Source organism: Solanum verrucosum, unplaced genomic scaffold (assembly GCF_900185275.1).
Source record: "Solanum verrucosum unplaced genomic scaffold, falcon-dt-bn FXZP01000113.1, whole genome shotgun sequence".
Taxonomy (NCBI): Eukaryota; Viridiplantae; Streptophyta; class Magnoliopsida; order Solanales; family Solanaceae; genus Solanum; species Solanum verrucosum.
The window spans coordinates 573,347-585,360 of NW_026020105.1; the positions used below are offsets into that span (position 1 = coordinate 573,347).

Consider the following 12,014-nt stretch of genomic DNA (forward strand, 5'->3'; position numbering starts at 1 on the left):
ATTCAATTGAAATATATTAATTTGAAAAAATATAAATCAATTATTTTTTCATAATATTAGTTACAGAAAATATGTTTATTAATTAATATATTTTCAAAAAATAATATATATCTTAAATATTTAATTTAATGTCATTTATAAAGTTTCTTATTTGTCTAGTATAAATTTTAAATAATTAATTTTTATTTTAAAAATTTATTATAATTTTATGATTGCAATTGTGCATCCAAACAGGACATGTGTAATTACACTGTGACAACCAAACAGATCAGTGTAATTACTAGACAGTGTAATTACTAGGCTGGTAATTACTACCCTAGTAATTACACCAATTCTAATTACCAGGTGGCTTTCCAAACAGACCCTAAGTACAACCTTTTGTTGCTAATTCACCGTACAACATGTGTTACTTTAAGTACAACCTTTTGTTGTTGTGTTAGTCCTTCTAACCGCCATTTCTAAAATATGGTAAGGTAATAATGGAATGGAATATATATAAAAGAGAACCTTAGGCCCGCCTACGTAGCTCCACCACAAACTAGAATTCTCTTTTAATTTATTTATTTCCAATCCAAAACTATATAATCTTCCTCTTTCATGGAAAGTTGTGACTTTTATGAAACGTTTCAATTTTAATAAAGAGTTGTGACATTTATGAAAAGTTGTTACTTTTATGAAAAATTGTTACTTTTGCGAAGAGTTGCAACTTTTATGAAAGGTTGTGACGTTTATAAAAATTCATGACCTTTCCGAAGGATTGTGACTTTTCCAAAGAGTTGTGACCTTTTCGATAAGGCACAATAAACATTTGTTCACACTACCCTTTGTTGTCTATAAATAGAGGGATTTCCTCTCATTTTAAAACAACAAAATTTCTGAACTTCTTCTTCTGCACAATTAAATATTCATATACTTTGCTCCTATTGAGTGGCTTACTGACACCATTGTTTTTGTATCAATACGTTGGTGAATAAATCGTCCATCCTGAGATGATCTAATTCTTTAAACCACAGGTATTAGAGAGGAATAATTTTCTTAAGGGGACATTGTGCATTCAGTAGACTCGATTTTTTCCTTTTTATTGCATTCTATTATTGCATATTCTGATATGTTTTTTTTACAGTCATTAATTTATGCTTATGATATTAATTGTTGTTTTTGAGTACATGTTTTAAACTCTATTGTTTATGTTTATGCAAAGTTATTGTCTCCGATTATATTGAACATATACACATATAGTAGGTATATTCATTGTGCAAAAAATAATTATTGTACTCACTTACAAGAATTCATGTTTTGCTATTCTATATAAAATTCTATAACTTAAAAGTACTATATATAAGCTTACATATTATCTGTTTTTACATAGATCAATTGAGGAAATTCATTATGCATGTTCAAAAGTTATAATTGCTTTCATGTTCAAGCGTAATTTCTTTTTTGAATCTGTTAACAAATTTTTGAATTTTTTCCTCAGAAATATATCACAATTGTAGAATCTATGCAACTTAAACGGGATCTTTTTCTTACGAAATACCTTTATATATATATATATATATATATCTTACTTTCTTATTTATTTTCCTTTTAATGTTGATTAAAGAATCAATGATTTATTATTTCCTGAATAATTCATTCATTAGAGGTTCTTGAGTTATGTGATAATGACAAATAGTCAAATTCATGTTGGAATATTGCTAATAGTTTTTTAAGAACCTATTTTTTCCATTATTTATAATGTATGGATATTAGTAAAAGATTATTTGCATATTTAAGGCAATTATTATTTATGACCGTGCAAAGCGCGGGCAAATTACCTAGTATTCAATATTTGAGAACTTTTGCGGTCAATAATACTAGGCGTCGTAGAAATAAAAGGACATTGCTTCAAGTTGCATGACACAACAATATAATTTATGTAAGGGAACTGTAGTCATAAAAGGAATTGTTGTCCCCGTCGACCTCAGTAGTTTATATTACTATTGTTGCAAGCAAATAAATAGTAAAAAATTATTTTATGAAAACGATTCTCAAGTTTTTTTATATTTATAATATTGAAAGAAGTCATGATTTTATGTATTAAAAAGACTTTACAATACAGTTAAATTTGAGAAAAATAAAAAGAATTGTAGGGCAAACTACTTTTAAAGTTGACGTTATATTATTTTGAATGAACCGAGAGTTAACGGGAATGACGGTGTTAAGGATGGTAGTTATAGTTAGCCCATAAATGGGCGAATTCTCCATTTTGATGTATGATTTTAGAGAGGGTCCCTTTTGGTGTTTACAGTTCAAAAAATGTCTATTTTGATACCAAACTCTTCCTGTAGCTAATCATATTTATAGTAAAATTCAAAAAGTAACAACATTCAAACGAAGTCCAAATAAAATTATTATGGACGTACTTGAGCACAATGTTTTGAGAGGCAAATGCGCAAGATGAGACGTTTTATGTATAGTAAGGTTAGGTATAAACTTATTCCAATCACAAGAAGAAAAATTAGAGGTACAAAACAAGAGTACATACATAGCTCTAATTATTTATAGAAGCTAAGTGAAACATTTTGGTCGATATTTTGTGCCTCCAATGCTTAATTAGACTAATTAGTATTAGTGAAGGTTCAGCTCCTTATGTATTATCAAGTACCTACAATTTCTTAGAAATCCTATGCAACCAAATATCAACTGTAACAATGCAATTGCCAGCCACAGTTATAAAATGTAAGAATCAAAATTAACCAGGTTCCAAAACAAGACACATTTAACATCGACCAACAATAACAATCTAAGAATTAATTAAGAGGTGATGTAAATCTATTATTTCACTTTTGATTAATAGGAAAATTGAGGATTTGGACTATGGATAGATTGTTGAAGGAAAATTACTGAACTCTAGCTACGATTATTAATATTATAGCAAAGTTGAAGGTATCTTTGAATCGAAGGGTGGAAAGATGAGTATATTTGCACGGACTTGACCATATTTTTAGATAAAAAAAAGTAGGAGGGTGTTTGTTTGTGAGTTTTTTTGGGTAGGTTAGAGGTATTTTTGACCCTTTTTTCGAAGCATAGTGGTGACATGGCAACTCTGTGATCCACCTAGCAAAGCAAAAACAAAATGCTACAGGAAAGTAGGCAATAAAGTCATATGATAATGAACAAGAGTGATCTAAACATAGTATGTACAATGAACTGAAGAAGTAGTTCTTCCACCAATCTCCTTTTCTTGTGTCTACATCAACAATTTCATCTGGATCTATATAGTCATACAAAGAGAATATACATACACTACTCTCCAGTACTGTCTTCTACAAGCTAAGTTCCTCCACGGCAGCGTGCGTGCACATTTCCAACAAGTGCTTCTTCACTGTCAAAGAAGCCCAAGTCTTGTAATGAACTGGATTAACTGAATTGCATATAATTCCTCTGGCCCTACTACAATAAGATGTCAACAGGAATATGAGCATCCGAGTTAAGTCGGAGAGATATAGAGAGAGAATGAGAAAGACGAGAATAAACTAACCATTTAATCTGCCCAGTTCACGCAAACCTTCCCTCTCAAGAGTACCATCAACCACGTTCCTCACCACTTCCATTGCCCGGTTCTGATATACTGCAATTATATATTAAAATCACCCACAGCTGATGTGAGTTAAAATCACCCACAATTTGTAAAAAATAAACACTAAAGATTTGTGCCTAGAACTAGACTTTCTCTAAATCCCGTAAGTCGCACCCATCTTAGTCGAACAAACGAGTATCTAACAACAAAAAGATAGAGATTCCTACCAAACACTTGACCTGATAAAAGACTAACTCATGTATGGATTCTTTGCTTCTATTGTATTATGATCTAACACTAAATTCATATTAATTTCGAGATCTGCAAGTAGATCTCTCTAACACAACTTTCTATCCCTGTCTTCTTCAATCATCATGTTTTCGCACATACTGACCAATGCATGTGGAGGTCTACATAGGAGACAGACTCCCTCTTCTTATCATGTTTTTTTTGGTCAGATGTGATAATTCTAATCTTAATGACCTCGTATGACTAAATATCCGCGCAATTTTTAGGAAATTTATGTTGTGGATACACACAGATTTACATTACTCGCATTCACTCGCATATAACATCTTTGATCTCGCAGCCGTTGCATACAACTTGTGTTTCACTTGGTTAGGCGTTCACGTATAACATAACTGTCTTAGCACTCCTCCATTTCCACAATCCTCTTTTAGCTTGTGTCACATCTTCATCTATCATATCATTCTCCTCAAATATGAGAGTAAATATTTCCACTCTCTACATTTTGGCACCACTATCTCATCTAGTCTCATTCGACTGATCTTATTGTAAGGATATAGTTTGTCTTATTTCTAGTTTTTATAGGTAATTTGTTTTATTTCTAATTAACCTAAAAGGCTAATACCAGAGTTCTTCTTCATAGTTCCAACTTCAGTTGACTTTCTCGCTAATTTCACCAAATAAGAGTATCATCTAAATAAGCATTCATCATAGAACCTTTCTTTAGCTTATTCACAAGTGTAAAATAGTATATACAGATCCCCACAATAAACCACCTTTTCCAGATACAAATTTGTATCTCATCTCGTTATTTTCATACTAATATCACTCTTAATTTGTGACATTTATATATTTTATCTGAATTTGTGTCTTCTAAATCCCCACCAAACCCTCATTCTCAACCTATAAATTTCAATCAATATTTTTAACAAAAAAATAAACTCCATTATCTAACAGGTATAAATCCAAATCAGTTCTGTCGCCCTTGTAAAATCTCAAATTTCATATAATATATAACAAAACAAAGAAGTAGGCTCCTCAGTTGACTAAACAAAAATGAATGTCCATTCATGAAACATGATCACAAATAATGTGCATCACAAAAATATAAAGGGTATTGTTCCTAATTAATAGGCCAGTTTTGCATTAAAATACTAGACTTAAGCAACGTTTGGAAAATATTGTAAGAAGATTTATTTGCTCCTAAATCAAGAGACCATTCCCTCCAAACCTAAGGGTATATTTACAGTTATAAGGATATCAAATTGGGAAATATAGAGAATAAAATATTATCACCTGCTCGGTCAGCTTCCCGGTCTTGTTCTCTGCATGCAGAAAAGACATTGTCAGAAGTGATAAGGCAGAAAATTACCCCATTGATCCAAATAATCAGAGGAAAAATCTCAAGCCCCTCACAAGTTTATCTTTTATCCCACCTAATTAGAAAGGCTTAGACTATTTTTTGGCAAGTGAAATATGAATGTAAGTAATATTTCTTTTTCTATGGTGAGTGTAGGACAACAAAAATGATGAGTAATAATGAGACAAGGAGATGCATATCATCATATCAGCTGAATCAGGAGGTGTGAGATTCTCCAGTCAAGGAAAATCCATAGATATATGTCCAGACTTACTGGTTTGATTGCGACCGATCAAGGTGAGGAAATAACCCTTGTTGTACCTGATGTTCCTAAAAGGAAAAAGAATGATCGTTAAAGAAGTCAGAATAAGAAAATTTTTTTCAAAAAAAAAAAAAGGAATGAAGGAAGAATATACCCAAAGAATTATGCACACATCATGTTTTATGTCCAGACACATAAGAATAAAATCACGTGTCTTTTTGTTGAAGATGAATAAAATGCATATCTTTTTTTCAAAAAAAATTTATGTCCAGACACATATCAAAAGGATTCTTTTTACACCCTTGGTACCTCCAAATGGGCAAGATAATGACTTTTAAATTATAAAGATGAAAAATGTTTAATCCAGAATGTCTTATATTGTGCCCAGAAAATGTGTTTGATGAATCAGTGACACTTACCAGTAATATGACAAAAAAACATACATCATGTTCAAGAGAAATAAATAGACATATTAATATTCTAATATTTAATGAAATGACAATGAAAAACAGTTTCAATGAACAATAAAGTCTGTAGAAACATAAATAATAAAATCTGAAGTATATTTCTGTATTGAAATAATAAAATCTGAAGGACAGTGTCTATCATGTCATACTTGACACTTAAATCTGCAAAGTTTTTTTTTTTTTTGATAAATTAACATCGTCAGAGCTTAGCTTATTTAGTTTAGTAAGAAAACGAACCTAAATGAGTAATTGCAAGGGTTGAAAGTAGTTCAAGGATGTCCAATAAGAGGAACGAATAACAAATAGACAAGATTTTTTTTGTTTGAATTTTTCTGTTGCTATTTTCCCCTTTGTTTTTCATAGTAAATGTTTTTATTCTTTTTCCTTCTAGATGCCCAACATTAATATTTAGTGCCTTTTCAGTAATCAGTACGACCACTAGATGAGAATGGTTACACTAAGCCACTAAGACCACATCTACATTTTCAACACCTAGAGATACTACATTTATAAACTTAATTGATAAGCCTGTGACCTCTTGGTGTATCTTTGCCGATCTCTCTAAAACAATCTGATTCAAGTTCTCACTAGATCAATCTGCAAAAGCTCAAGGCAAATATATAGGCTTCCAGAGATGTAATTCTTGTGTCTTGTGTTTCCTTTTCGTATTATCTCTTTCTGCACCAATTCTACTAAGCATATTTCTAATACTCCCTCCATTTCAATTTGTTTGTCCTACTTTCTTTCTTAGTCTATTTAATAAAGAGTGTCTTTTTCCTTTTATGACAACTCTTTAATTCTAGCTTTGTTCAAGACCACAAGGTTAAAGGGTGTTATGGAATTCTACATATCTTTAGTTTAAGACCACAAGATTCAAAAGTCTTATTTACTTTCTACAACTTCATGCCAACCAGACAAATAAATTGAAAACGGAAGGAGTAGTACTTTTACCTTTTTGAGTTGTAATTTAACTTATTTACCTCTAGGTGTAAGTTTGCGACAAATCTACTAAGTGCCCGTTTGGATTGACTTATTTTAAGTATTTTTAAGCCAAAATATTTTTTAAGCACTTTTGTAGTATTTGGGTAAAACAAAAAAGTGCTTTTAAGTGGTGCATGCAGTGTGGCAAAAATAGTATGACTTTTGGCTTATAAGCTAAAAGCCCAAAGCCAATCCAAACAGGCTCTAAACATATTTCTAACATAACTTTTACCCTTTTGAGTTCTAAGCTATCATTAACCTTTATGTATCAAAAAAAGAATGATACCCGATTTTCTAGATTTGCCACGCTGCATGCATTACTTACACATTCTACAATTCCAAAAAGCAAAACTTAAAGATAGCATGCAAAAATTCTTTACCTGCATCCTCTCAGAGGACGTCAACTGATGAATAAATTCAGGATTTGGCATCATATCCCCAGGATGAGGGTTGGGGTCGAGCCCCATAATCTGATCACCAAGATACTCAAGAAATGAGAAGCTTGACAAGAAATTTTCCATCACAAACAAAAAACAAAAAACCACGAGAAAGAAGAATCAAACCTTAAACTCGCTGACTGTATGTAAACTTTAGTCCAAGCAGATAAATAAATACCTGGTTTATGTGCTGCATTATCTGTGAGATGGTTGGGTACTCCATTAACTGATTTTCAGAAGAGGCGTCAGGTATGCCACCTAGCATTCGCTGCAAATCTGGTAAGTCATCCAAACCACCAAGAGGGGGTCCCCAAATATTCCTAGCAGCATTTGATCTGGGAGTGGTATTCATTTGGGCACCTCCAACTGCAAAATAGAGGAAAAAGACAATACCCTGCTTATCAAAAGTAGTTGAAGAAAGGGGGGGCGGGGGGGGGAGAGCAAGATAATGAATGGTACATACATAAGACATTAGCTTCTGATTAGCCAAAGGAACCTAATAATATTACATAATTAGATTCTTCATATTAAATAAAAAAAGAAAGTTTTTGATATAGATAAAAGTATAAAATTGTTTTTAATAAATCCTGACAAAATTAAGCTAAACTTTGAAATATTTTTACCAGAGAAAAACAAAGAAAAAAAGTAGCTACAGAGAACAGGTGTTCAAATGTTCAAGTTCTAAGCACAAATTGCATGAGTATGACGACTTCATGGCACCCTCAGCAGTGAAGATGCATGAAAGCATCTCCAGAACAACAAATAGGAAAGAAATAAAAAGTTTCTTTTAATATGCAAAAGACCCTGGTGAACAAGATAGGAGATGAAGTAACAAGGTTAAATCTAGCAGCAAATACAGTTAGAGCCACGAAATTGGTAGAAACTTACTGTCAGCTGATGCCCAAGAATTAGAAAGTGGGTTCGAGTTTGGAGCAGGAGGATTAGCAGTTGTGTCAAAACCAGTAGTTGGAGGGTTAGTTGACTGGTTTCTGCCTTGTTCCTGGGCTCCCAAAAGAGCCACGAACGGGTTTGTCCCTGAATCATTTCTTGTATCTCCAGCCATGGTTGTTGCAATCAGAAATGGCTCTTGGACATTCTCATACATGTGCATGTTAAATTCCTCAGGAGACGGTTCAATGCTGCTCAATGCCCAGTCAATATTATTTATCATCTCATGCATGAGTTCAGGGTTACTTGCAGCCTCCAATATAGCAGGGTCATTGAATATGTACGAGAGCTCGGGATTAGGATTCATGAACTCTCGCATTTGAGGATTGTTCATGATCAAGTTGCAGATGATTTCTGGGTTATTCATTAGATTCTGAACTAGAGGCATATTCATCATCTCTCTCATCATGTTGGAGTTTTGAGTTAGCTGTTGCTGGACATGCTCAAAATCTGGAAGTTCAGCTCCAAACAAACCACCTCTACTTCCAAGTCCAGAAAAGAGTGGAGCTCCACCGGCTCTGACAAACAGCCCCCTTGTAGTGGGAACAGCAACCCTGGGAGCATCCTGATTAGCATTTGGATTTACAACATTGGTTGTACTAGCAGAAGCAGCTGCGGCAAAACCTCGAACAAGATGAACTGTGTGGTCTGCCTCCAGACCTGCTTGCCACAAAAATTAAAGTCAAATTGCTAAGATTCTTATTCTGACAGCCTGATAACATGTAACAAGAGAGCAGATAAAATAGAAGCTCCATGTATCTTGATAGTATAAGATTCCAAAGCTCAATCCAGAATGTTATGTGGTTATAAGTAACCAATCATGAATCAGTTCAACATAATTGGCATTAAGTAGCGTCATGTTAAAGACAAGAGAATCCATGCTAAATCAAATTGTACTTAGTAAAATGGAAACTGAACTGCAACAAAAATGCAGATTCCCTGCTATTGCAGATCCAGGTACACATCTTCATACTCTTATAAAAAAGTCCAAGAAACCCCAATACCACTGCATCATTTCTCTATAGTACCTTTTTCCACTTATTGACCTTTACCTATTTCTTGTCCCAAGACAAAACACACCAGATTAGGGAATATATTGTAATGAATAAGCAAGACTTTAAATCTATTAGAATTGAAATTTAATCCTAATTCATTAACACATAACTTATCAATTATTTCCATCTATTCTGGAAAGAACACAAACACAGAGGTTAAATTTGCACTTCTAAATCGAGAAAGTAAGGAATACCTTGTCAACGTAATCGTACCTACCAAAGATGGAGCGAATGGGCTCACGTCAAGTATTGTATGTAGGAGTCGAATGTAGGCTCTCAAAAATTACTACTCCCTTCAATTGCAGGACATCTCCTTCACAAAAGTCAAAGAAGATACTTCTACATTCTAAGTGTCTCATCTTTAGCACATGGAAAGTCCAGACATTCTCAACACCCGCTAATAGTTCCAATGAATAATTTTCCAAAACTAGATTCCCCTCCATTTCAGGAAACAACTTCTATATGCATTATTTCTTTTTCTTGTTAAAACAGTTTTAAATGCATTCTTTTCCAAAATGAACAAATAATTCAAATTACTCCTCAGAACAGGAAAATGCATTAGCAAACAATCCCAAGCCAACCGAATAGTTCCCTACATTCAGTAGTTAAAGCTCAAAACTTTTAGATATTTAGCATGCACCTTTATATAACATACAAATATTCTTTTAAATAAAAAATTCTTTTTCATCAACAAATTCACCAAATAAAGAATAATGTTTACAACATTTATATCACAAACCCTAACAAGTTTGTAATTGAGGTACATACATTTGATTGATTGATTGATCAGCAACATGAGTAATAAAAAGTACATTTAAGTAACAAAAATAATTCAGCATTAGTAATAAAGTAGAAAAATGTTACAAAAATATTTAGATAAAGAGTAATTAATTAATACCATAGCTTTTTAGGGTTTGATCATCCTTTAAGATTTGGCCATTATAGATCACTCTCTGCTGCTCAGCAGGGATATCAGCCGGCTGGGAAAGGATGGACTTGAATGATCCGACGGTGGAATTGAGGCTTACTTGAACAGATAATTTGGAGTCGTTGACACATCGGATGTTGATGGTGACCGTTTCACCACCGCCGGCGATGTTGCCGGAATCATCTTTGACTGTTTTAGTAGGATCACCTCCGTCCATACTGAAATTCCGTCTCCACAGCAACACGTGTATGAAAAATGTGGATTGAATTGGTGAGAGTGAGAGCAGAAGAAACTGAAGAGGTAGCTTACCTCAGTGGATTTCACACTTGACGGAAAGAGCAAGGAGAGTGAAGTAACTGAAATTAATTTTGGTGTTTATATAAGTAAGAACAAAAACATTATACTACTTCCACGTGTCCATTTTACATGTCATATTTATTTATTTATTTATTTTAGCTCACTTAATTAAATTTATCTTTATTTATTTTTCAATTAATCTTAATTTAAGCATTGTTAAATCTCTTTATGATGATATTTCATTATAACGGACTGATTTTCTTCAAAAAGTAATTTTTTTTATGTTATTTACTTTTGTATAATAATATTCTACCTATAAAAACAATAAAATTCATTATAACGGTATATTCTTTGTAAAACCATAGGTTGGATTGATTTGGTTTTTCATTAAAAATAATTTAACCTAATATGTTGATTTATTAAATTTATAAACCAAAATAAACTAAGATGAAATTGATTTTTTCGATATTTCAACTTCAATCGGTTCTTTCGAATTTCTTAAAATTACGCAATAATTGGAAAATTGATCAAATATATTTCACTTTTACCTAGGTGATAAATGTTAACTAAATATGAATCTTCAAATTGATGGGTAATTTTCACATGAGTACAAAATATTTTTATTTGATAAGTGTTAATGCTCCCAGATGTTTTGATAATCTCCTCACAAGTGTAGGGACCTGGTCCTCTACAGAGTATGCTCGTCCAGTGTCATATATTGTACAGCTGGAAAAATTGTCTACGTTAGAAAGTTGGTGGAATTGCAGTGTACTACACCAATCAGAAGCGACGAGATTGTTTGTACGTTGGATAATAATTTTTCATGACTAATATATTCAAATACAAACAACAAGATTATTTATTCATTCAAAAAGAGAGAGTTTCAAGCTTCAAAACCGCAGGGAGCTGATAGAGTGCTTCATTGTTTACTGTACCAGTTGTTATTTGAATTGCTTGTAATCGTGCTTATATTGTAGGAATCGTTTTGTTTGTGTTAGAAACGTTTCAAGCTTGTGTGAATCATTGTAAGAACTTAATTGTGAGTAACTTGGTGTCTTACACCAAAAGTCTATATTAATCAGTCTGGATTAGTATAATGGGCAGTGTTGTATATGCTTAGGCTCGTTTAAGTAATAGGTGTTATTACTTAGTTTGGAAAATAGAAGGTTAATTCAAGTTGTAAACTGTATTTTACTTTTCCTTGGAGAAGATTAGTGAATGCAGTTCAAAAATCCCTGTGAAACAGATCATGGTTTTACTCCCTTGAGCAAGGAGGTTTCCACGTAAAGTTGTGTGTACAATCTTTACTTTCAGCATTTATTTACATTAAGTATTTATCTACTGTTATCATTATAAATTGTGTTGAGGACCTGGTCCCATCAGAGCTAAGTGGACCCATACATTCCAACAAGTGGTATCAAAACTTGACTTTTCAATTTGGATAACACCAAGAAAAGAAAATATCCTGAAG

The 12,014-nt window shown here is 32.7% G+C and overlaps 1 protein-coding gene across 1 annotated transcript; it reads right to left on the minus strand.

The window, feature by feature from the left end:
- Positions 1 to 5,057: 5,057 nt before the first annotated feature.
- Positions 5,058 to 10,463, minus strand: LOC125825260 (ubiquitin domain-containing protein DSK2b-like). The gene is made up of 6 exons (XM_049504610.1): positions 10,217 to 10,463; positions 8,204 to 8,923; positions 7,494 to 7,681; positions 7,259 to 7,348; positions 5,443 to 5,498; positions 5,058 to 5,133 (listed from the first exon to the last, which is right to left on the minus strand). Exons 1-6 carry the CDS (start codon positions 10,461 to 10,463, stop codon positions 5,058 to 5,060), a joined length of 1,377 nt encoding a protein of 458 aa, XP_049360567.1.
- Positions 10,464 to 12,014: the final 1,551 nt, after the last annotated feature.